At 38.1% G+C, this 27,353-nt stretch overlaps 1 protein-coding gene across 3 annotated transcripts in view; it reads left to right on the forward strand.

Annotated features, from left to right (window-relative positions):
• GRIA3 (glutamate ionotropic receptor AMPA type subunit 3) overlaps window positions 1-27,353 on the forward strand; it is a 306,145-nt gene that overhangs the window by 193,071 nt on the left and 85,721 nt on the right. For all 3 annotated transcript variants that reach the window (XM_063660409.1, XM_063660408.1, XM_054471451.2), the window contains 4 exons: window positions 18,575-18,736; window positions 22,258-22,425; window positions 26,601-26,705; window positions 27,015-27,122. In XM_063660409.1, coding sequence (XP_063516479.1) covers window positions 18,575-18,736; window positions 22,258-22,425; window positions 26,601-26,705; window positions 27,015-27,122 — 543 coding nt within the window. The remainder of the gene's footprint in view (window positions 1-18,574; window positions 18,737-22,257; window positions 22,426-26,600; window positions 26,706-27,014; window positions 27,123-27,353) is intronic.

Here is a 27,353-nt window from a genome sequence, read left to right on the forward strand (position 1 = left end):
TTGACTTCTTCTTTTCCAGTTTGGATGGCCTTTATTTCTTTTTTTTTTTTTCCTTTTTTAAATATATATATATATACTTGAAGTTCTAGGGTACATGTGCACAACATGCAGGTTTGTGCCATGTTGGTTTGCTGCACCCATTAACTCATCATTTACATTAGGTATTTCTCCTAATGCTATCCCTCCCCTAGCCCCCCAACCCCACGACAGGCCCCGGTGTGTGATGTTCCCTGCCTGTGTCCAAGTGCTCTCATCGTTCAATTCCCACCTATGAGTGAGAACATGCAGTGTTTGGTTTTCTGTCCTTGTGACAGTTTGCTGAGAATGATGGTTTCCAGCTTCATCCATGTCCCTACAAAGGACATGAACTCATCCTTTTTTATGGCTGCACAGTATTCCATGGTGTATATGTGCCACATTTTCTTAATCCAGTCTATCATTGATGGACATTTAGGTTGGTTCCAAGTCTTTGCTATTGTGAATAGCGCTGCAATAAACATACGTGTGCATGTGTCTTTATAGTAGCATAATTTATACTCCTTTGAGTATATACCCAGTAATGGGATGGCTGGGTCAAATGGTATTTCTAGTTCTAGATCCTTGAGGAATCGCCACTGTCTTCCACAGTGGTTGAACTAGTTTACACTCACACTAACAGTGTAAAAGTGTTCCTATTTCCTCACATCCTCTCCAGCACCTGTTGTTTTAATGATCACCATTCTGACTGGTGTGAGATGGTATCTCATTGTGGTTTTGATTTGCATTTCTCTGATGACCAGTGATGATGAGCATTTTCTCATGTGTCTGTTGGCTGCATAAATGTCTTCTTTTGAGAAGTGTCTGTTCATATCTTTTGCCCACTTTTTGGTGGGGTTGTTTGGTTTCTTCTTGTAAATTTAAGTTCTTTGTAGATTCTGGATATTAGCCCCTTGTCAGATGGGTAGAATGCAAAAATTTTCTCCCATTCTGTAGGTTGCCTGTTCATTCTGATGGTAGTTTCTTTTGCTGTGCAGAAGCTCTTTAGTTTAATTAGATCCCATTTGTCTATTTTGGCTTTTGTTGCCATTGCTTTTGGTGTTGTAGTCATGAACTCCTTGCCCATGCTTATGTCCTGAATGGTATTGCCTAGGTTTTCTTCTAGGGTTTTTATGGTTTTAGGTCTAAAATTTAAGTCTTTAATCCATCTTGAATTAATTTTTGTATAGAGTGTAAGGAAGGGATCCAGTTTCAGCTTTCTAATTATGGCTAGCCAGTTTTCTCAGCACCATTTATTAAATAGGGAATCCTTTTCCCATTTCTTGATTTTGTCAGTTTTGTCAAACATCAGATGGTTGTAGATGTGTGGTGTTATTTCTGAGGCCTCTGTTCTGTTCCATTAGTCTCTATCTCTGTTTTGGTACAAGTACCATGCTGTTTTGGTTACTGTAGCCTTGTAGCATAGTTTGAAGTCAGGTAGCATGATGCCTCCAGCTTTGTTATTTTTGCTTAGGATTGTCTTGGCAATGCAGGCTCTTTTTTGGTTCCATATGAACTTGAAAGTAGTTTTATCAAATTCTGTGAAGAAAGTAATTGGTAGCTTGATGGGGATGGCATTGAATCTATAAATTACCTTGGGCAGTATGGCCATTTTCACGATATTGATTCTTCCTACCTGTGAGCATGGAATGTTCTTCCATTTGTTTGTGTCCTCCTTTATTTCATTGAGCAGTGTTTTGTAGTTCTCCTTGAAGAAGTCCTTCACATCCCTTGTAAGTTGGATTCCTAGGTATTTTATTCTCTTTGTAGCAATTGTGAATGGGAGTTCACTCATGATTTGGCTCTCTGTTTGTCTGTTATTGGTGTATAGGAATGCTTGTGATTTTTGCAAATTGATTTTGTATCCTGAGACTTTGCTGAAGTTGCTTATCAGCTTAAGGAGATTTTGGGCTGAGATGATGGGGTTTTCTAAATATACAATCATGTCATCTGCAAACAGGGACAATCTGACTTCCTCTTTTCCTAATTGAATACCCTTTATTTATTTCTCTTGCCTGATTGCCCTGGCCAGAACTTCCAACACTATGTTGAATAGGCGTGGAGAGAAAGGTGGATGCTCTTTATTTCTTTCTTTTGTCTGATTGATGTAGGTAGGACTTTCAGTACTATGCTGAATAACAGTGAAAGTGGGCATCCTTGTCATATTCCAAGTCTTAGAGGAAATGCTTTCAGTTTTTCTTTTCCTCCATTCTGTACAATACTAGCTGCAGGACTGTCATATGGCTTTTATTATGTTGAGATATGTTCCTTCTATACCCAGTTTTTTTAGAGTTTTTATCATGAAGGGATGTTGAACTTTATCAAATGCTTTTTCGCCATCTATTGAAATGATCATATGGTTTTTGTCCTTCATCGTGTTGATATGATGTAACACATTGATTAATTTGCATATGTTGAACCATCCTTGCATCCCTGGGATAAATCCCACTTGGTCTTGATGAATGATATTTTTAACATATTGTTGAATTCAGTTTGCTAGTATCATGTTAAGGATTTTTGCATCAATATTTATCAGAGATATTGGCCTGTAGCTTTCTTTTTTTAATGTGTCTTTATCGGGTTTTGGTATCTGGTTAATACTGACCTTGTAGAATAAGTTTGTAAGTCTAGGGATAATTTATGAGCAAGTAAAATGCTTTTAAATGATACAATAGGAAAATGAGCAGGACAAGAGGCAGCCAACTTCACTTTGGCCTTTTTTTAAACCCTCTTAAATTCTGGATATTTTTTAGTGTTCTCTGTTATATTAGTTCTTTGCTGGAATTGCCCAAATAATCCAGTCTCAGTTTTATGGACCTGCAGACTGTATTTGCGGATATCACCCTTAGAATCTAGCAATATGTGATGGAAAAGTGGCATGCTTTGGGCCACATTAGATGGGAAATAGAAGAACCAGTAATCAGCCATCTCCCAACTTTAGTGAGCACTTATCTCCTAACTCTTCTTTATACCAATAACCTTTGCACATCTATTTTCACCTTTCATCTTCTAGATGTTCTGTGGTCATGTCTGTTGTCCTATTTTATTTATAGCGATTTCAGTCAGCTCAGCCAGCTATTCCCACCTCTGAGTCTTCAAGTGGTCATCTCAAGAAATGAAAAACTAGCAACAGTTTGTGAATAAGCCAAATGTCTTAAAGTGTTGTCATAGGCAATAAAGCAGGATCAAGAGCCAGCCAACCTGTATAGTTTATGGAAAAATGGTCTCCTAATATTAACATTCCTAGCATACCACTGTCCCCTTCTTTCACTCTCTATCTTATGTCCTGGATATTGTTTACTCAGCTCTGCCACGTTAGTGTCTTTACTTATGTTGTCTGAAGAATCTAGTCTCACTTTCCTGCACCTTGCACACGTTATTTGTGCATGTCAACCATACAATCTAGAAATATGTGACAGAAAAAAAAACAAAATATTTTAAAATCGAATAGAAGCAAGTGAACTAGGAGGCAGACAACTCCTGCTATTCAGAAAAAAAAATTGGGCTTTCGGTGTTTGCCTCTTGCCACAACCTGCCCCTTTCTTATTTACACCCTTACATCCTGGGTATTTGGTAGGAAACCGTCTTATATTCGTGTCTTTGCTAAAGTTGGCATAAGAATCTAGTCTCGGTTTTCTGTATCTGTAGACTGTCTTTGCACATATCATGATAGAATCCGGAAATATACGATAGAAAACATAATACACTTTGAACCATGTTAGAAAGGAAACCGGTGAATGAGGAGTCAGCCAACTCTTGCCCATCAGCCATCTCTTTTCTCCTAACTTCTTTATTTCTTCCAATGTTCTGAGTTTACTTTTCCCCTTTTATCTTTCAGGTATTTAGTAGTCATTTCTGTTGTGTTATTTATATAGAGAGATCAGTGGGCTTGGGCCAAATATTCTCACATTTTGGTCTGCAACTGGTTAGCTCAAGAATTGAAACCTGGGAAGAGGTTATGAACAAGTGAAATGCCTTCAAATGTTGTCCTAAGAGGAAAGACAGCATCAGGTGCCAGCCAACTCCTGCCCTTTTTTTTCTTTTACAAACTTTGTCTCCTAATATTCCTCTTCTTATCACTCCCCTGTTCTTTTCATTCACTCTTTTTTTTTTTTTTTTTTTTTCTGAGGCGGAGTCTTGCTCCGTCGCCCAGGCTGGAGTGCAGTGGGATGATCTCTGCTCACTGCAAGCTCCGCCTCCCAGGTTCACGCCATTCTCCTGCCTCAGCCTCCCGAGTAGCTGGGACTATAGGCGCCCACCACCACGCCCGGCTAATTTTTTTTATATTTTTAGTAGAGACGGGGTTTCACCGTGTTAGCCAGGATGGTCTCCATCTCCTGACCTCGTGATCCGCCCACCTCGGCCTCCCAAAGTGCTGGTATTACAGGCGTGAGCCACCGCGCCCGGCCTCTTTTCGTTCACTCTTTTCCCTTGTGGATATTTGTTGGTCACTTCTGTTATATTACTTTCTTTGCTGAAGCTTTCCAGAGGCGGAAGTCTCTTTTGTAACTTGGAGTTTGTATTTGCATGTATCAACAGTCGAATCTAACAATTTGTGGTATAAACACATGCTTGAACCCAAATTAAATGGAAATAGGTAAACCATGAAATAGCCAATTCCCTCCCATTAGTTGTAAGTTCCTTATTTCTGTCTATGATATTTCTCATTTTATTTTCTCCTATTCCCACGTGGATTTTTAAAATTATCTCTGTAACATTAGTATCTTTTGAGAGATTTGAGAGAGTTTCCACCTTGAAGTCTGAGGTCACAACATCAAACAGAGAAGCTTAGCAAGCATTATAGAAAAGTGAAATTCCTTCAAATAATTAAATAACAAGAAAGTACGAACCATGAGCCAACCAATTTTTGTCTTTGTGCCAAACTATTTATCCTAACTTCCGTCATCCTTTATAGCCCCTCCATCATCACCATTCTATTGCCTTCCTTGTACACTCTGGTTGTTGTCTGGGCTCTTGTCTGTGTTATTGTCTTTATATTGGTTTCAAGGATTCATAGCTCAGCTTTACCACCTTGACTACTGTGGGTGTCTTGCATGATGAAAAAGATTTAACAAGATAGTATAAAAATGTGTATTCCCTTAATATTTTTGGATTTTAAAAAAAGAAGTTCCAGAAATCAGACACCTCCTGTCCTCTATCGAGATCCTCAATCCTAAAATAACTGTGATCCTCAGTCTCCCTATTTCACTCCACTTTTACATATATTCTCATGCTTGCTAAAAGTTTCATGGTCACCTCTCCCCCATCAGTGTCTTTGCTAAGCCTGTGGGAAAAATCAGGCCTCTGTGTTCGATCTTGTGGACTATAGTTTCTTACAATAGAAAGTAGCAGTTTATGAAGAAAAACAGCACATGCATCACAAAACTTAATTCAGATGGAAGGTGGTCCAGATGCCACCTGACTTCTACCATTTATTTAACACCTCTCTCCTAGCTTCCATCTTTCTACTGCTGACCTTCTTTCCTTTATTTTCCCCTTTATCGTCCAAATGTTTAATATTCATTTTTGTAGTGCTAGTGTATTTGCAAAGGTTTTAGAGAGACTCAGTATTATCAACTTGAGGCTTTTTTTTTTTTTTTTTGAGACACAGTCTCATTCTATCACCCAGGCTGGAGTGCAGTGGCATGATCTCAGCTCACTACAACCCGTCGCCTCCTGGGTTCAAGCTATTCTTGTGCCTCAGCCTCTCAAGTAGCTGGGACTACAGGTGTGCACCACCACACCTGGTTAATTTTTGTATTTTAGTAGAGATGGGGGTTTCAGCATGTTGGCCAGGCTGGTCTCGAACTCCTGACCTCAAGTGATCTGCCCACCTCCGCCTCCCAAAGTGGCTGGGATTACAGGCATGAGCCACTATTCCTGGCCAACTTGAGGACCTTTTGTGGCCAACTCTTAAAGAGAAATCTAGCAAGAGTTGTGGACAAGTGAAATGCCTTAAAATAATGAGATAATAGGTGAAAATGGACCAAGAGTCAGCCAACTCCTGCCCTCGGCCAGAACTTGTATCCCAACTTTTAATTTCTATAACTGCCTGTCACCTTTCTTTTCCCCTTCACTATTCAGGTTAGTTTTTTTTTTTTTAATTTGTATAAATGTATGGGGTATAAGTGTAATTTTGTTACATAGTTAATTTTAAAACTCTACTGTCAGGAGTGGGATTGTTGAAGGTTATTTTTGTTGCATTAATCCCACCTCAAGGTCTCTGTGTAGCCACTTCTTGCAAGAAATGAATTCTGGCAAGAGTTATGAACAAATTAAATGTCTTAAAATAATCATACAAGTGGAGAAAGTAAACCAGGAGCCAGCCAACTTCTCCCCTGAATCTGAATATTTCTCCTAACTTCTATCACCCTACCACAACCCTCCCTGCCATCACCATTTTATTTCCCTTTTTCTATACTCTGTGTTTTATAGTGTCCTATACTGTTTTAGTGCCTTTACATTGATTGCAGGGATACATGGCCTCAATATAAACACCATGAGGGTTTTGTGTGTCCAATGACTAAAATCTAACATGTTATGGAAAAGTATGGTGCCTTAAAATTCTATAGCAAAGAGGACCAGGAGCCTGACACCTCCTGCTCTTTAGCCCAAAACCATCTCTTGCTCTCTTCTCTCTTACCACTTTCTCCCCTTCCTTATTTCCTGTCTACTTGGTGTATGTTTGCTGGTCAGTTTTGTTGCATTAGTTATTGTATTAAATCTGTCGCTAGACTCAGGCCTCAATTCACAATTTTGCCAACCATGGTTGTACATGACAACAGCCTCTAGCAACTTGTTTGTTTTTTTTGGGGGGAAATTTTTTTTTTATTATACTTTAAGTTTTAGGGTACATGCGCACAACGTGCAGGTTAGTTACATATGTATACATGTGCCATGTTGGTGTGCTGTATCCATTAACTCGTCATTTAACATTAGGTATGTCTCCTAATGCTATCCCTCCCCCTCCCCCCACCCCACAACAGGCCCCGGTGTGTGATGTTCCCCTTCCTGTGTCCATGTGTTCTCATTGTTCAATTCCCATCTATGAGTGAGAACATGCGGTGTTTGGTTTTCTGTCTTTGCGATAGTTTGCTGAGAATGATGGTTTCCAGCTTCATCCATGTCCCTACAAAGGACATGAACTCATCATTTTTTATGGCTGCATAGTATTCCATGGTGTATATGTGCCACATTTTCTTAATCCAGTCTATCATTGATGGACATTTGGGTTGGTTCCGAGTCTTTGCTATTGTGAATAGTGCCGCAATAAACATACGTGTGCATGTGTCTTCATAGCAGCATGATTTATAATCCTTTTGGGTAACCCAGTAATGGGATGGCTGGGTCAAATGGTATTTCTAGTTCTAGATCCCTGAGGAATCGCCACACTGACTTCCACAATGGTTGAACTAGTTTACAGTCCCACCAACAGTGTAAAAGTGTTCCTATTTCTCCACATCCTCTCCAGCACCTGTTGTTTCTTGACTTTTTAATGATCGCCATTCTAACTGGTGTGAGATGGTATCTCACTGTGGTTTTGATTTGCATTTCTGTGATGGCCAGTGATGATGAGCATTTTTTCATGTGTCTGTTGGCTGCATAAATGTCTTCTTTGAGAAGGGTCTGTGCATATCTATCCTTCGCCCACTTTTTGATGGGGTTGTTTGTTTTTTTCTTGTAAATTTATTTGAGTTCTTTGTAGATTCTGGATATCAGCCCTTTGTCAGATGAGTAGATTGCAAAAAATTTCTCCCATTCTGTAGGTTGCCTGTTCACTCTGATGGTAGTTTCCTTTGCTGTGCAGAAGCTCTTTAGTTTAATTAGATCCCATTTGTCAATTTTGGCTTTTGTTGCCATTGTTTTTGGTGTTTTAGACATGAAGTCCTTGCCAATGCCTATGTCCTGAATGGCATTGCCTAGGTTTTCTTCTAGGGTTTTTATGGTTTTAGGTCTAACATTTAAGTCTTTAATCCATCTTGAATTAATTTTTGTATAAGGTATAAGGAAGGGATCCAGTTTCAGCTTTCTACATATGGCTAGCCAGTTTTCCCAGCACCATTTATTAAATAGGGAATCCTTTCCCCATTTCTTGTTTTTGTCAGGTTTGTCAAAGATCAGATAGTTGTAGATATGTGGCATTATTTCTGAGGGGTAGCAACTTGTTTTAGAAGAAAAAAATTCCATGTTTTTAAAATATGAAATAGATGTAAGAGGTTGAGAGAAGCCAGCAAAATCTTCCTCCTTGGCCATCTCTTCTCTCCTAACTTCTATCCATCTATCTATATATTTGATGCTCATCTCTTTTATGTTAGTGTCTTTAGGGAGGTTTTAAGAAACTCAGCTTCAGTTTCATCACCTCGAAAACTGTGATCCAACAGCCTAAGGAGAAAATCTAACAAAAGGTTATGGGGTCAGTAAAATGCCTTAAAACAATAAGATACTGTACCAGGAGAAGGAAGACAAGAAGCCAGCCAGCTCCTCTACCTTAGCCCACACATCTCTCCTAACCTCCGTCTTCCTACCACTGACCCTTACCCTTTTATTTACTCCATTTTTCTTTCTGGATATTATATCATCACCTGTGCTGTGTCAGTATCTTTACATAGGTTTTGGGGGATCATTGGCCTGCCTTAGGGTTATAAGTGTCATAACCATAAAAATCCATCAAAGATTATTATGGAAAGGAGTAATGTCTTAAAATGTTAGGATAAGAAGTGAAAGAGACCTAGAAGCCAAACAAATCCTGCCCTTGTACAGTACCTCTCTCCTAATTTCCATCATCCCTCTCTACCTTTTCTCCTTTCCCCTCTTACTGTTGAATATCAGCTCTGCTGTGTTAGTGTCTCTGAAGAGGCTGTGGAGAGAATCAGGCTTTAATTTTTGCAATATCATGGACTATCAGTTGTCACTTAAAGAGTGGAATTTAGCAACAGTTGATACAAAAAGAAAAGTCTTTATAATAAAAAAGGTATCAGAAAAAGAAAGATGACGAAGAGCCAACAAACTCCTGTCTTTGGCTTGACAATTTTCCTTATATCCACCTGTCTATTACTCATTTGCCTTCTCTTTTCCTCTTCTACTTCTTTGATACTTATTAATCAGTTCTGCTGCATTAGTGTTTCTTCAGAAGGTTTAGGGAAAAATCCAGCCTTGATCATCTCAACCTTGAGGACTGTTGGCTGCTCTATCTAACCATGAGCATGGGATGTTTTTCCATTTGTTTGTGTCATCTCTGATTTCTTTGAGCAGTGTTTTGTAATTCTCATTGTACAGATATTTCACCTTCCTGGTTGGCTGTATTCCTAGGTATTTTATTCTTTCTCTGCCAATTGTCAATGGGATTGCATTCCTGATTTGGTTCTTGGCTTGTCTGTTGTTGGTTATATATTTTCTTTATCCACTTGTTCATTGATGAACACACTTAGGTTGATTCCATATCTTTGTTATTGTTAATAGTGCTGCAATATACATAGGAGTGCAGGTATTCCTTAGATATACTGATTTCTTTTCCTGTGGATAAATACTCAGTAGTAGGATTGCTGGATCATATGGTAGTTCTATTTTTAGTTTTTTGATAAATCTTCACACTGTTTTCCATAGTGGCTATACTAATTTACATTCCCAACATTGTACATGAGTTCCCTTTTCTCTTTATCCTTGCCAGCATCTGGTTGTTGTTGTTTTTGTTTATTTGTTTTTGTCTTTTTAATAGTAGCCATTCTAACCAAGGTAAGATTTTTTTTGTGGTTTTAATTTGTATTTCCCATTTGATTAGTGATATTGAGCATTTTTTCATACACCTGTTGGCAATCTGTATGTCTTATTTTAAGAAATTTCTATTCATGTTCTTTGCCCACTTTTTAACGGGATTATTTGTATTTGTTTTTGTTTTTGTTTTTGTTTTGTTTTTTATTGAGTTGTTTGAGTTCCTTGTATATTCTGGATATTAGTCCCTTGTTGGATGAATAGTTTACAAATATTTTCTCCCATTCAACAGGTTGTCTCTTCACTCTGTTGATTGTTTCCTTTACTGTGCAGAAGCTTTTTGGTTTAATATAGTCTCACTTGTCTATTTTTGTTTTTGTTGCCTGTGCTTTTGAGATCTTAGCCATAAAATCTTTGCCTACACTAATGTCCTGAAGTGCTTCCCCTATGTTTTCTTCTAGTAGGTTTATAGTTTCGAGTCTTATGTTTAGGTCTTTAATCCATCTGGAGTTCATTTTTGTATATGATGAAAAATAGGAGTCCAGTTTCATCCTTCTGAATATAGATATCTAATTTTCCCAGCACCATTTATTGAAGAGGGTGCCCTTTCCCCAGTGTATGTCCTTAGAAATTTTTTTGAAAATAAGTTGGCTGTAAATATGTGGATTTATTTCTGGGTTCACTATTCTGTCCCATTCATCTATGTGTCTGCCTTTATATGAATACTGTGTCATTTTGATTACTGTAGCCTGGTGACACATCTTGAAGTCAGGTAGTATGATACCTCCAGCTTTGTTCTTTTTGCTCAGGGTTGCTTTAGCTACTTGGACTCTTTTTTCATTCCATGTGAATTTTAGGATTTTTTTCTATTTCTGTGAAATATGACATTGGTATTTTGACAGGAATTGCATGAAATCTGTAGATTGTTTTGAGTAGTATGGTCATTTTAACAATATTAATTCTTTCAATCCATGAGCATGGGGTGTCTTTCCATTTGTGTCCTCTTCAATACCTTTCATCAGAGATTTCCTTGTAAATGTCTTTCACCTCCTTGGTTAAGTTTATTCCTAGATATTTCAGTAGCTACTGTAAATGGGATTGCCTTCTTGATTTCTCTCTCAGCTAGATCAATATTGGTGCGTAAAAACACTACTGATTTCTGTATGTTGATTTTATGTCCTGCAATTTTACTGAATTTAATGATCAGATCGAAGAATTTCTTTGTGGAGTCTTTAGGTTTGTCTTGATATAAGCTCATGATATACGCAAAGAAGGACAATTTGACTTCCCGCTTTCCAATATGGACCTTTCTTTTTCCTACCTGGTTGCTCTGGGTACGACTTCCAGTAATACATTGAATAGGAGTGATGAAAGTGTGCATCCTTGTCTTGTTCCATTTCTCAGAGGAAAGGTTTTCAGCATTTTCCCATTGAGTCTGATTTCAACTGTGGGTTTGTCATACATAGCCTTCATTATGTCGAGGTACAATCCTTCTACGCCTAGTTTGTTGAGAGTTTTTATTATGAAGGGATGTTGACTTTTACCCAATGATTTTTCTGCATCTATTGAGATGATCATACAGATTTGGTGTTCATTCTGTTGATGCAATGTATTACATTTATTGATTTGCATATGTTGAACCATTCTTGCATCCCTCGGATAAATTCCACTTGATCATGGTGTATCTTTTGGATAGACTGTAGGATTCAGATTGCTAGTATTTTGTTGAGGACTTTTGCATCTATGTTCATCATGGGTATTTGCCTGTAGTTTTTTGTTGTTGTTGCATCCTTGTCTGGTTTTGGTGTCAGAGTAATGCTGGCATCATAGAATGAGTTAGGGAGAATTCCCTCCCCTTAATATTTTTGGAACAGTTTGAGGAGAATTGGTATTAGTTCTTCTTTGTGAGTTTGGTAGAATTCAGCAGTGAAGCATTCAGTCCTAGACTTTTATTTGTTGAAATACTTTTTATTACTGATTCAATCTCATTACTCATTATTGTTCTGTTTAGGTTTTCAATTTCGTCCTGATTAAATTTTGGTAGGTTGCATGCCTCCAGGAATTTATCCATTTTCTCAAGGTTTTCCAGTTTGTTATCATCCAGTTGTTCATAACAGTCTCTGATGATCTTTCATTTTTTTCTTTTTTGAGACAGGGCCTCACTCTGTTACCCAGGCTGGAGTGCAGTGGTTCAGTCTTGGCTCACTGCAACCTCTGTTTCCTGGGTTCAAGCAATTCTCCTACCTCAGCCTACCGAGTAGATGGGATTACAGGTGTGTGCCACCACACCCAGCTAATTTTTGTATTTTCAGTAGACACAAGAGTTTCACCATGTTGCCCTGGCTGGTCTTGAACTCCTGACCTCAAATGGTCCACCCGCCTTGGCCTCCCAAAGTGTGGAATTACAGGAATGAGCCACCGTGCCAGGCCAATTTTTCATATTTCTATGGTATCAATTGTAATGTCTCCTTTCTTATTTCTGATTTTATTTATTTAGATTTTCTCTCTTTTTTGGTTCATCTAGCTAGTGGTTTATTGATTTTGTTTATCTTTTGAAAAAATTTATTTTGTTGTTCTTTTGTGTTTTTCTTTAGTCTGTTTCATTTAGTTCTGCTCTGATCTTCATTATTGCTTTCCTTCTACTAATTTGGGCTTTGGCTTGCTCTTGCTTTTCTAGTTCTTTGAGGTGCATCATTAGATTGTTTATTTGACATCCTTCTACTTTTTTGATGTTGGCAGTTATTTCTATAAACTTCCCTCTTAACATTGCTTTTTCTGTATCCCACAGATTTTGGTATGTTGTGTTTCAATTTCATTTGTGTCAAGAATTTTTTAAATTTCCTCCTTAATTTCTTCTTTGACCCAATGGTCATTCGGGAGCATGTTGCTTAATTTCCAAGTATTTGTATAGTTTCCAAAGTACCTCTTGTTATTGATTTCTAGTTAAACTCCTCTGTGGCCTGAGAAGATATTTGATATGATTTTGATTTTCTAAATTGTTTTGAGACTTGTTTTGTATCCTAATGTATAATCTATCCTGGAGAATGTTCCATGTGCTGATGAGAAGAATGTGTATTCTATAGCTGTTGGATGAAATGTTCTATAAATCTCTGTTACGTACATTTGGTCTCAAGTGAAGTTTAAATTCAGTGTTTCTTTGTTAATCTTCCCTCTAGATGATCTGTCTAATACTGACAGTAGGGTGTTCAAGCTCTCACCTATTTTCGTACTGGAGTCTATCTCTCTGTTTAGTTGTAATAGTATTTGTCTTGGTGCTTTGGTGTCAGAGGCATATATGTTTAGAATTGTTATATAGTATTATTTGATTAATCCCTTTATCATTATGTAATGACCTTCTTTGTCTCCTTTCACTGTTTTTGACTTAAGTCTGTTTTTTTCTGACATAAGTATAGCTACTCCTGCTTGCTTTAAACTTCTGTTTGCACAGAATGTCTTTTTCCATCCTTTTACTGTGACCCTATATGTACATTTACATGTGAGGTGAGTTTCTTGTAGGTAGCATATAGCTGGATCATTTTTTAAACCCATTCAGCCAGTCTATATCTTTCTTTTGTTTTGTTTTGTTTTGTTTTTATTGAAACAGAGTCTCGCTCTGTTGCCCAGGCTGGAGTGCAGTGGTGCGAACTCGGCTCACTGCAAGCTCCACCTCCCGGGTTCACCATTCTCCTGGCTCAGCCTCCCAAGTAGCTGGGACTACAGACACCCGCCACCACGCCCAGCTAATTTTTTTGTATTTTTAGTAGACACGGGGTTTCACCATGTTAGCCAGGATGGTCTCAATCTCCTGACCTCGTGATCCTCCTGCCTCGGCCTCCCAAAGTGCTGGGATTACAGGCATGAGCCACCGCACCTGGCCCAGTCTATATCTTTTAAGTAGAAAGTTTAATCTATTTATATTCAAAGTTATTATTAATATTTGAAGGCTTATTTCTGTCATTTTATTAATTGATTTCTGGTTATTTTGCATATACTTTGCTTCTTTCTTCCTCTTTTACTGTTTATCATTGTGGTTTGATGGTTTTCTGTAGTGGAAACATTTGAGTCCCTTCTCTTCCTCATTTGTGTGTTCGCTCTACCACTGGGTTTTATACTTTCATGTATTTTCATTATGGTATATACTCTCCTTTTTCTTCCAGGTGTAAGACTCCCTTAAGCATTTTTTATATGGCTAGTCTAGTAGTTATGAATTCTTTCAGCTTTTGTTATTTCTCCTTCATTTATGAAGGGCAATTTTCTTCAGTATAGTATCCTTGGTTGCCAGGTGTTTTTTTGTTTTGTTTTGTTTTGTTTTGTTTTTTCAGAACTTTGAATTTAGCAGCCCATTCTCTCCTGGCCTATAACATTTCTGCTGAGAAATTCACTGTCAGTCTAATGGGAACTCCCATCAGACTAAGTGACTAGATGCTTTTCTCTTGCTATTTTTAGAATTATCTTTGACTTTCGACAGTTTGACTACAATGTGCCATGGAGAAGACCTTTATAAAGGTTTAGGGATCTCTGAACTTCCTGTATTTGTATGTCCAAATCTTTTGCTACATCTGGAAAGTTTTCAGCTATTATTTTGTTAAATAGGTTTTTTATCACTTTCATTTTCTCTTCACCTTCTGGGACACTAAAAATTCACATTATTGGATCACTTTACAGTGTCCTATATGTCATAGACTTTGTTTATTCTTTTTTAGTATTTTTTCATTTTTGTCTGACTGGGTTATTTCAATGACTTGTCTTCAACTTCTAAAATTATTTCTTCTGCTTGATCTAGTCTGGTGTTGAATCTTTCAAATGTATTTTATATTTCATTCAATGAATTATTCAGCTTTAGAATTTCTGAATTCAGCTTTAGAATTCAGCTTTAGAATAGCTATCTCTTTGGTAAATTTCTCACTCATATCCTGCATTGTTTTTCTGATTTATTTGTATTGTTGTTCTGATTTCTGTGTTCTCTTGTATCTCACTAAACTTCTTTAGTATCATTATTGTGAATTTTTCTAGGATTTCATAAATTTCTTTTTGATTGGGATCTATTGCTGGAGAAGTATTGTGTTCCTTTGGAGGCATTGTATTTTTTTACTTTTTCATATTTTTTGTGTCCTTGCATTGATATCTGCACATTTGGTGTAACAGTTACTTCTTCTAATATTTTAAATTTGCTTTTGTAGGGGAGGACTTTTTCCTGAAGATTTATCTATGGTGTTGGTTGGGTAGGACACTTTGGCTTTGATTCTCGGTATGTGCAATAATATAGTCTCCATGATGATTTATCTGGCTGTAAACAGCATCAGTAGTATTTGTGATTTCCTTGGTGGTGTAGGGTGCAGTTGCTGGTGGAGGCTGTGGTGAAGTTTTTCTGGGGATGGGGACATCAGATGGGCCAGTTCTTGGACACCAGTGGTAGTAGCAACAGGTCAAACATACCTGTCCATGGGCCTCAGGGAAGTGTACATGGGCACCAGTGTTAGTGGGTCTAGTCAGGCTGATTCTTGGGCCTCCAGGCAGCTTGCTCAGATGCCAGCAGTGGCAGTAGTGGGCCGGATGGGTGGGTGGGTCCTTGGAGCCCTAAGAATTGGGCATGGCATGGGCAATGGTTGTAGCAGAGGCAACACAATTCTCTGACTCCCAAGTGGTTTGTCCTGGTGATGATGGTGGCTGCAATAGGCTAGGCCAGCCATTATTGAGGCCTGTAGGTAGCACATGCAGGTGAGTCCCAGCCATGGTGGTAGTGACAAGCTAAGTCAGCCTGTCCTCAGGTTCCCAGAAGGAGTGCTAAGTTCCAACGGTGGTGACTGGGGCAGGGCAATCTCCAGGCCCCTGGACAGTTTACTCAGGCACTGGGAATTGAGGGGAGTAGAGCCAGGCCATCTGGTGGTGCATGTGGGTGCTGGCTGTGGTAGGCAGGGGCGAGGTCATCCCTAGATCCCCAGTAGAATGCTCAGGTTGGGGCTGAAGTGGCTGTGCTGCAGCCCTACTGCTGGAGAAGGCATGGTTGCTTTCAGTGGCAGCAGCCATAAACAGGTAGCTTGGGAGCATGTGCTTTGGCCCTGATATAAGCAGGGGAGCCTTTCCTCAGGGCTCTTTTAAATATGTAGCAGCACTGCTACTGGGAGTGACAGGGTCACTGCCAATGACTCGTGTTTCGCCCTGGCAGCAGCAGCCAACAACAAGGCCCAGCCCTGCATTCAAGGTATTCAACCCCATTGATGGGGTTCCAAGGATGTGGAAATGCAGGGGCTGTTGGGCCCCTGGTCAGGATGTAGTCTGCTGGGGGCTGGGCTCTCAAAATTGCACCCTGCTGTGGCTGCTTAGGACTCTGGGGTATGCAGGACCCACTCAAGCTCTCTCTCTAGAGAAATGCCATTATACAATCTCTAGGCAACTCCTTCAAAGCCCATGTGGGTTGAGGGCTCTCCAAGGGCTAGGATTGCAGGAGTCCACATTGGGAATATGGACTGCTAGGGGTCTCTCACTTATCCTTTACCCATGCTGGGGCACCTCTCCAGGCTTCCAGATGATCCCAGCCAAGCAGGCTGCCTTACTTCTTTCTCATTCCTTGAGTCAGATGTTTCCTGTCACTTCTCTATTGAATTCCAGCATTCTCTCTTAGGAAATATATTCAAAGTGTGATTATCTACTCACTATTTTATTTCTTCTTTGTACGGGAGATGAGTTCCGGATGCTTCTATTCAGCCATCTTGAAGCCCCTTTCATTGGAGTTTTATCCTCAGCATTTTATTTGAATATAAGTTTAAGGAGTGAGAATGGAGAGTTGGGTAACAGTTAGGCTTAAACCCCAGTGGTAGCCTCTGCTAGACTTTCTACACAAGTGAGGCTCTCTGCTGAATTTATTACAGGGGGAATAAAATGGGAGAAAACACTGAGTCTTATTTTCTCTCATGAAGAAAGCCTTTGGGAGAAAACTCATCATGATGAATTAATGTTAATTTTTAAAATACTTTGTGGTTATCAGAATGAAGGAGTGATTCCCAGTGATGTAAACTATTTGACTCTTTGTCAAGTCTCATTGACTCATACCCCACTTATGAAAAGAAGAGGAAGGGGCTGTAAGTAATAACTGAAAAAGCTGTTTCACTAAAATGTTTTCTAATACTGTCTTGTTATCCATGGTAAAGAAATGTAAAATTAAGAGAAGCATGGATGGAGGTGCTGACTCTACAGATATTGTTTATGTTTAGTTTGTGAATAAATTCACCAAGCTATACATGTAAAGATATGTGCACTTCTCTATACAATTATTACACTTCAATAAAACCTTTTTTAGACTGTTAAAAAAGAGAGGAAACATTAAAGAATTGATATGGATTTGGGTAATAAAGATGTATGCATTTATCAAAACTCATCAAGTACATTTCATTGATGTAAATTTTACCCCAAAAAATGAAGAAAGAAAAAGAACTGTAAACAAACACTGAATTTTAGTTAATGACCTGCATGCTGAAATCTTTAAGGGTGAAGCATACCAATGTCTCCAACTTACTTTGAAATGAACCCCAAAATGAAATGATTTGATAGATGAGTAGAAAAATAATTGTAGAATCTGAGTGTGACTATGTGGGTATTCACTGTATAATTCTTTCTATTTTTCTGTATGATTGATCATTTTTATATTAAAATGTTGGAGGGTTCTAAAGAAGGGAGGAAGAATTCTACCCATCTGTTTATGAATAGAAATGATGGCTTCAGCTCATTGAAGACCCTAACACATTAATAGTAATTAGCAGCATACAGTTATCCAGCAAAAGTAGCAGCAATTCCTGGGCTGCTACTTGTCTCAGAAGATAATAATGCCCAATAGAGCTGGCAGAGCTCACATGGAGATACTCCTTTCACAAGGCTTAGGTGGCAGAGGCACCAGATGGTAGCCACAGCAAATTAGAAGAAAGTGGTGGATACTATGTAGTAGTTGTTAAGATTCATTTATTGTCTGGGTGCAGTGGCTCATGCCTGTAATCCAAGCACTTTGGGAGGCCGAGGCAGGCAGATCACTTGAGGTCAGGAGTTCGAGACCAGCCAGGCCAACATGGTGAAACCCCGTCTCTACCAAAAATACAAAACTTGGGAGGGCATGGTGGCATGCGCCTGTAATCCCAGCTACTTGGGAGGCTGAGGCACGAGAATCGCTTGAACCCGGGGGGTGGTGTGGAGGTTGCAGTGAGCCGAGATCACACCACAGCACTCTAGCCTGGGCAACACAACGAGACTCTGCACTCCAGCCTGGGTAACAGAGCGAGATTCTATCTCAAAAAAAAAAAAAAAAGACATTCATTTATGGATACATGTGAGATACCCTGGGATTTGTACCATCATATACAACCAAGCTGTCAGTTTCACTCATTGGCATTTCCGTAAATCACAAATTTCTAACGTACTCATCACTAGAATCTGAAGCAATCCACTGTGTTTATCATGTTAGGCTGAAGAAAAGTTTGCTATAACACCTATTAGGGTCAAACTTTTTCAACATTTTCCAATTACATAAAGCATTGTATTTGTACGCAATGAAGAAAGACTAAAAATACAGGTAAATGAAACAAATCAAAATATTTGCTTAAAGTTGGCATCTATGTTTGTCCATGTGGCAGCCACATTACATAAAGACACAGGAACTAAAATGGAAGAATGCATATTTTCTCCATTATGCCTGCAGTTTCAGGGACATAGTGCCCTAACAATTAATTTCATATTCAAGGCTGTCTTGATTGCTAATAAATGATCCTGGGGAAGGAGCTTTCATATTATCCTTAGCACTCTAACAGATATGGTGAGTAAGAATATACAACCTCCCACAATCACGATCCTTTCAATGTCTTTCCAGGGTTTTACTGATATTTTACTGGAAAGAGTCATGCATGGGGGAGCCAACATTACAGGTTTCCAGATTGTCAACAATGAAAACCCTATGGTTCAGCAGTTCATACAGCGCTGGGTGAGGCTGGATGAAAGGGAATTCCCTGAAGCCAAGAATGCACCACTAAAGGTAATGTTCCATGGCATGTAAAAAACCTAAGGCCAGCTTTTCAAAGTATCTCAGTATGGTCTTTATACACTAACAGTCATCTTATGATCAAGTGATTTTCCTCAGAAGTGATTCAAAGATGCCACAAAACAACTGCAGGTGATGCTATTGCATTTGAAAACTAAACCCCTGAATAAAGAAGCTGTTGAGAATGAGATCTTTTAAAATCCAGTGCTTGGAAATAAGTTAACTTAATTTTTAATGAATTTTATTTGTAATATGCCCATAACAATTTACAGTATTACAAGAACCTGAGCCAGGCAAAGGGTGGGGGCAATGGGAATAGGTAAGGAAGATTGATAGTCTGAAACAGAAAATTAGATTTTACATTATTTATGTGATTGCTTTGTTTTAATAAGTTCCATGAATCTCAGTACACCCAAGTGAATTAGGGTCTAATAAAGAGTGTACATTGCCTATATGTATATTGAATGGAAATGTTTTCCTGCCTGCTAAAGTATCTTAGAAAATAATTAAATTACCTAGGTTGCTCATTTTCACAAAATCAAGATAAGAATATTAAAAGCAGAAAGTCATGGTTAAAAATGCACATTTTTCATGTGTTCCCCTATGGCTAGAAATCCTATTATTTAAAAACCAGGAATTAAACAGATAAATTAGGGGAAAGTTATTCATGTTACACAAAGGACCCTTCAAATATATTTTTTAAGTAAATCATTTCCTCAGTGCATTGATTCACATATGAAACTGGCTTTAAATTCTTCCTGATATAGTGAAAGTATGTACCATAGCTGTGGTACAAAATGGGGGATCAAAATAGAGTCAAGACCCTTTCCTAAAAAAGGAAAAGGGGAAAAGATCTTCTTCATTGTTTCAAGATACTCATCTTCACATCTTTCCTCCCTGGCAAGAATAGAATAGGGGATAACAGGCCGGGCATGGTAGCATGCGCCTGTAATCCCAGACACTTGGGTGGCAGAGGCAGGAGAATGGCTTGAACCCGTGCAGCAGAGGTTGCAGTGAGCCGAGATCATGCTACTGCACTCCAGCCTGGGCGACAGAACAAGATCCCATCTCAAAATAATAATAATAATAATAATAATAATAATAATAATAATAGGGGAGAACAGTAGTCAACACAGACCAGAAAAAAGATATAGAGATACATTCTGTACCATCTATGCAGCTCCACCTTAAATGGGTTACATCAGAACATAATACAAGTGAAACCTAACTTTATGCAATTGGTGTGTTCTAGAAAAGTTATGGGTTAAACATACTTTTTTCGTTCAGTTAAGCCACTTACTAGTTAAGTGGTACCCTGTGGTTGTAGCGATTATGCCTGCCAGATTTTTCCAAGATAGTCTTGTTTTAAAACATTCTGTTTTAGGGTCCGATCAAGTGTCCTAATTTGCTTTAGTAAATATGGTCACAATCCCTATGATGAATCCTTTGTAATCAAAAAAATTTTTAATGTACTAAACTGATATTTACTGGAAAATAATCCCAACTGAATTAGGCTCCAATACAGAGTGTATGTTGCCTACACATATATTGAATGGAAATGTTTTCCTGCTTGCTAAAGTATTTTTGAAAATAATTAGATTACTAAGTTGCCCATTTTCATAGAAATCAAGATAAAAATATCAAAAGCATGAAGTCATGGTTAAAATGCATATTGCATTACATTTAGGTGAGCTTATTCAAATTTAGATTTTTCATAAAACTGCCTACCCACACGGCTTTATGATCTTTAGATTTACCAGATAATAGGTAGAAGAAATAAATTCATTTATTCAATATTTTAGTGGGTTAGTAGTCTGGCACCTACAATGTGCCAGACACTGTGTTAGGCATGAGAAAATGAGTAATGGTAAGAAGTATGAAAAGGGTACTGAAGAGTAGTTTATGCCTGTGCTGAAGTTGCAGAGCCATACAAAAGAGAAGGAAGCCAATCTCAGCTCTGGACTATTCATTGATAACACTTGGTGTGTATAATGTAAAGTTCTAGAACCCACTGAGAAGAAATGTTCACGCTTATAAGTAAAACCCTTTAAATAACTTTAAAAAATTGAATATTTAAATAGATGTTACAACTTACAGATTACTTTTGCTTAGTATTCGTCATTATAGAACCTTGCACAATATCAATCAAACCAAAAGCCCACTTTAAAAATTGATGTATAATATTTTTGATTAGGAAATAAAATTGTCCACAGATTAAAAATCCTGATATTTTACTCTATAAACATTTCCTTTTAGGGCTTGGGGGGGCATTCTCACCCATTGGTAAGTAGAAACTGAATAAAGCAAAAATTAAATAGCTCCTTTGGCATGGTTTGGAAAGGACTACATTAAGATTGCTGACAATTTATGCAGTCAGCTGAAAAGAAAATCATCACCATGTTGGCTTCATGTATTGCAAAGATGTGCAGACACAAAGATTTTTCTTCATGAAAGAAAATATGTCCCCAGTTACAGTCACACTTGATGATTTGCTTCTGAAAGACAAGTAACATGAGAAAAGTCAGAAAAGCTAATTGATAGTTGTAGAGGCAATAATCTATTCACTCCCAATTGTATTTGGACATACTGTACTAGAAAGGGAACTCCCCCTGGGACATTTTGCTACATTTTTAAAAAGTCAACAACATTCTATATTCTACCAGTATTTGTCACCCCTGCAAAACAGGGACCAGCTTATTTTAACCATAGTTTGTTATGTTAATTCATTTAATGAAAAAGCATCCACCATTTCAAATTGCGGATAATCAAATCCCTTGTATTAGTGACTGACCTCATCCCTAGTAGAGCATATCAATATATCCAAGGAATAGAAAGTGTTCTTGCCTGCAAGAGGTGGCATCATGAAGTATTGCCTATGAATTGTCAACATTATCAGATTTAAAACTCAATAATAATTGAAATTTTCTACAATTGAAAAACAGCTTTGGTTTTTGCTACCCCCAGGAAACAAAAACTCATTTATTGCTGGCCAGAAGTCCTAGCTTGCCAGAAACATGGTCCAGACAGAAATGATTAATGTTCTCCTCCAAATTAATTTCAAGCTGTCTAACTTAGCTATTTCCATTTTCCCCTAAGTAAACACCAGATCTCAATTTTCTATTACAAACAGCAGTAACCCAGTCTTGCTTTAGGATATGCTGTTTCCTCTCCAGTCTATACATGCCATCCTTTAACTTCACACATATTTCTTCCTCTATAAAGCACCCAGCCTTTTGGTAGTCACTCACTCAGTATAAAAAAGAAACAGTATTGAGAGCAAGAGAGAGATTGCCTTGAGCCATTTGATCGTAATAATCATAACACATGCACACATGAGGTAAGAAGTATCATTGTAGAATGAATCAAATTCAGGCTTGCCCAGAGAGATCTCTTAAATAATTAGGGGGGTGACTGCATAGAACAATAGGTAGAAATGAATGAAAATTATAAGAAACAAGGCAAATTTTGAGGGTATCATTTATCATGATATCTTGTTTTTCATGCATCCATTTCAGTATACATCTGCATTGACACACGACGCAATACTGGTCATAGCAGAAGCTTTCCGCTACCTGAGGAGGCAGCGAGTGGATGTGTCCCGGAGAGGAAGTGCTGGAGACTGCTTAGCAAATCCTGCTGTGCCCTGGAGTCAAGGAATTGATATTGAGAGAGCTCTGAAAATGGTAAAGACCACAATGGGTTATTGGGGTGGAAGAAACTTATAAAGACATAAAAAAGATGAGACCTTAATCTTGAGAGAAGATATACTAAAAGGAATAGGACCAGATTATGTAGAATCTCAGAGTATGCAAAGAGGATAAGTACAGCCATTTCTATAAATCATCCAAATCTAGAAATTGGAGGTCGTTTCTTGAAGCTTGAAAAAAAAAAAGATAAATTTAGGGCAAATGAATTTTTGGTTATGCACTATACTGTGGCTAGTAAATGAAACTTAGTACTCTCGAAAGTTACAGATTGAATATATAAATAGCTTCAAAAAATTCAAACCTTTCAAACATATGACATTCTTTAGGGAGATTAGGATATTTTATAAGATGTTCCTAACTTCAAGATAGACATTACAAAGGACAGCATCCTCTGGCTCATCAGACAAATGGATTAGCCTAGACAGGCTGTGGAACTTAGCCAGTGTGATAGTATTTCTGTTGTCAAAAAGAACACTCATGCTATTCTACAGGATGAAATGCAGGAACATGATACATTTCTAGGTCTACTTAAGAAGCTTTTGCCTAATGCTGCAAAGAAAAAGCCTAAAGAAAAGTAACAGGAATCAATGGATAGACAGTCAAATAGGTCACTTGTTTTTAGTATTTGCTGGGTAGGAGATCATTTAAGGCTTCAAGCAATGTCCTTTGAACAGATTTCATTATTTATACCAGAAGTAGCATCACCCATTCATTGCAGTTTTCCAAGCAAGAGCTCTGTCCTGAATATTTTGCTTTATGCCACATGTGCCTGCATGTATTAAAATGAGCTTTCAAGAGTACAAGAATCTCTTATTTCTACTTATTTAGTTATCCTGATGTTTGGGACATCCAAATCAACAAAGAGATGGGCAAAGATAAGATAATTCTGTGTGCAACCCAGCAAGGAAGAACTTGTAACGGCCTCATAACATACATCATTTTGTGTAGCTGGCTCTCTTATTGATGCCTTAAATTTGCCAAGTTGGAAGCATTCAATCAAAAGGGGTTAGTAGCCCTTGTGTCTCTCTTCAAGAAAGAGATATGACTCATTCTCCCATCATGCAGATTTTTATGTCATTATGTCAGTTCCTTAACAAATGCCCTAAGTGTAGTTTTATGGAGGTAGCACTGTACAATTTTGAAGAGCAGTTAATTAAATTCAACCTTCATAGCAGTTACAAGATTTGTATTGTCAGGTGAAACATAATGATGAGTGAAATATAAAACTCCCTCAGAGTGAATCAAAAGGAGTTTTCATCAACAAAACCTCAAGGGGCAAGAGCCAGCATCTCCAATTGACTCCCTATTCATGACACAAATAACTACCTTCCCAAATAGAAAACTGGCTATCAGAATGAAGGATAAGATACCAATTGGGCTAGGAAAAAAAAAATAGATTGGTCATATTACTGCACAGAAAAGTTTCTGCATGTCTACCTCACTGATAAAGCTCAAGTTATAAGCCAGGTAACCTTCCTCCCCAGGCCCTAATGACCAGACACTCAACCAAAACAATACATTACCTTTCTATAGGACAATCTCTATTGCTCCAGAGAGGCTGGAAGGCACCTATTTTTTCCAAAAGTAGACAGTGCCTCAGTAAAATTGCTCTACTCAGAGGGACTGTAAGGGAGGCTAGTCTGAAGTACTAAATGTTTTGCTACATTAAAAGAAATCCCATTTTATTTGAATTAATTAAAATTGAGACTGCATAATGTAAAGCATCCCTCGTTGTGACTAGCACATAGTTGTTTCTCAATAAATTATTCTCTTCCTTCAAAAGAAATCTGGCAAACAAAATCATTGCCTGGCAGAGGCTCCCAAGGGGCCTGTTTTAATGAATAAATAAGCACAATATTCATTCAGTAAATATTTATTGAGCACCCATGACTATGTATCAGGCTCCATATTAGTATGCAAGCATGAAATAAGATGAGGAGTGCTCACATTTAAATTGTTAATATGTAAACAAATGCTTTAAAATATCTTAAAGCCGCTTGCAAATTGGGTAATCATTCTCCTCACAATCTGCAAATAATGCAAAGATCAGCCCAGCACAGTCTACTGACATATCTGTCACAGATTCTAAGTCTTTGAGACTTGTTCAATCAACATTTATTAAGGATCTGCTCTATCCCAGGCACAATATTAGTTGCTGAGAACAGAGGTAAAAAAATGTCTCTCATCTCAAGATGCTCCTAATCCAGTAGGAAAGTCAGAAATACATAGATTATAAAAATGTTATGTCTAAGTCTTGCACAGGATGCTATGAATTAAAGAAGGGATCCCAGATGGGATGCTGGGAAACTGTCACTAACATTCAATACTGGACCACATCCTTAAAAATAGATTTCTCTGAGTGGTAGTCCAATTCTACTTCTGGTCACCAAACGTTCAAATCATGGGTCTGGAATCTTTTGGACTATGCCTTGACTATTCTCCAGTTCACATATCATATTCAGATAGGTTGGGTCTTTAGAAATAGACAACTCTTAATGAGACTTAAAGCCCTAGCTATTTTCACTAATGAAGGCTTTCCTTAATAAGTTCCTATTGCCCTTGTCTCTGCCCTGTCTAACTCCTCTACGAGAATTCAGTGCTCAAAATAGAGTAAAAAGAGCCCTTCGTGCTCACATTATGTATCAGTCTCATCCCACTGGATAAGTAATTTCTATCTCAACAAAGGTCTTTTCTCTAACTAGAAGTGTGATGCCACCTTCTCTGCAAGCCTAAGCTAACAATAGTACTTAGGTTTGTTGGATCAGTTGGACAATCATCTTGTTTTCAGTTCATCAGATTGGAGCATTTTCCTTTCAACAGGAATTCCACAGTCTCCTACTGGTGGTGAACAAGCCCCTTTCCCTTTAAAAAATGTTCCCTAATATTTGACAACATTTTTCTTTCTGCAACACAAACCCACTGCCACCTCTGACTTGTTTGACAGCTTGTCATTTTCCATAAGTGATGAAAAACAATTCCATTCTTTCATACTAGGAAAATGAGACATATTCTTTCTCTTTGAAGCAAAGTCTTTGACCTTTACTTGCCAGATGAGCAATGCAAGTGGTTAACAACAATTATTTATATTTGTAGAGGGTATTTCATCCAGTGTCCCTGCACTGTAAAATAGGTAAAGAATCTATCTACCTAGAAGAGATGGCCTCTTGCTAATTCATAATACTGAGCCCAGGCCCAGGAAAAATTGTTCCATACATGAAATCGGCATTTGGCATCCCAAACAAGTGTTCTGGCTTCCAGTACTTCTACATTTCTTGTCTAGTGCTCCATACTCCTGACCCCTTAGGCTTAACAAATTTCATCAGTCTTTGGATTATCCCTCCATGGCTTAGCTCTCTTGTCTGTTACCTGTCTGTAGCTGAGTGTAGGTTAAATAAGAGGGAAAGCTCATCCCTGTCACCGTAGTAGCTGGTAAATGTGTAACCCTCTCAAGAAACAGAACTAAATCCATTTTGGTTAATAATAATTAATATAGCTAGCATGTATTCTGATGCTTAATAGATGCCACATACTGTTCTAAACATTACATATATATGTGTGTGTATATATATATATCTTCTCTAATCTTCCCAATAACTCTGAAAGATAGATACTACTAGGATTTTCAATCTTACAGATTAAGACACTGGGGTAAAAGAGCATTAAAGAACATGCCGAAGGTCATTCAGTTAATAATTGAAGCTACGATATGAGTCCAGGTGTAACAGTGCCCATGCTGCTGAAACCAGATTATGTTCAGATATGGGAAATATTAAGATAAGACACAGCCATGGCCCCCAAGGAACTCAGTTTAGAATACATTATCCTAGTTAAGGGGGTAGCCTGCAGAGTATTTTTAGGAAGGGGCTAGTGGAAATTTCAGGTCCTTGAAAAAGTGGCGGTAGAGCCCTCATTATATTATATAAGTAACAGCATCTTACACCTACTCAATGCTTCAAAACTAAAAGGCATGCCAAGAAAATACTGTGGAGGAAATGAAGATCTTGTATAGACTTGATCTGGTGGATAGAGCTCAATGACTTGCAATAATAATTCTTCAAGATTCCAAGATCTGTCAGTAGACCTCATCCCAGAGACTTAGAAGGCAATAATGCCGTGCTATTTTAAAATTTTAAATTTTCTCTTTCTACCAGGTGCAAGTACAAGGAATGACTGGAAACATCCAATTTGACACTTACGGACGTAGGACAAATTATACCATCGATGTGTATGAAATGAAAGTCAGTGGCTCTCGAAAAGTAAGTAACCAAAACAGACATTTAAAGAAAAGGGCTCTTGAAAGAGGATAGCATTTGGATGTAAGAAAATAAGTATTATTATTTTACAAAATATCAGTAAGGATGAGTGGGAGATGGGAACCTCCAGGATGAATAGCACACCTATGTGTCAGTGTTGGGGGTCCTGATGGGAATTACAAGACACGGGGAGACAGGATGTCAATCCTTATAGAGCTCAAGAAAGTTTTGTTCCACAACAGCACTTCAATTTCATGCAGTACTTTTTTGAGGGAAAAATTGGCATCCAGGTCAAATGTCTTCTCTTTCTAGGCTGGCTACTGGAATGAGTATGAAAGGTTTGTGCCTTTCTCAGATCAGCAAATCAGCAATGACAGTGCATCCTCAGAGAATCGGACCATAGTAGTGACTACCATTCTGGTAAGTGTGAACAGAAGGTAGGTGGGCTTTCTGTCCAGCAAGACTTCTGTGTTCTGAAAAGTATTTTTCCACCAGTGGAAAAGACCTCAAGTTCAAACAGTAAAAACTTCCAACAGGGAAGCTCAGGAAACTCTCAAAGTATCTTGCCATGATGATGAACAGAATGTCATTTAACAAAAAGAAAGAAAGAAAAAGAATAGGAATTTAGAACAGTTTTAGATTATCATTTTC

The sequence above is a fragment of the Pongo pygmaeus genome, chromosome X (genome assembly GCF_028885625.2).
Source record: "Pongo pygmaeus isolate AG05252 chromosome X, NHGRI_mPonPyg2-v2.0_pri, whole genome shotgun sequence".
Taxonomy (NCBI): domain Eukaryota; kingdom Metazoa; phylum Chordata; class Mammalia; order Primates; family Hominidae; genus Pongo; species Pongo pygmaeus.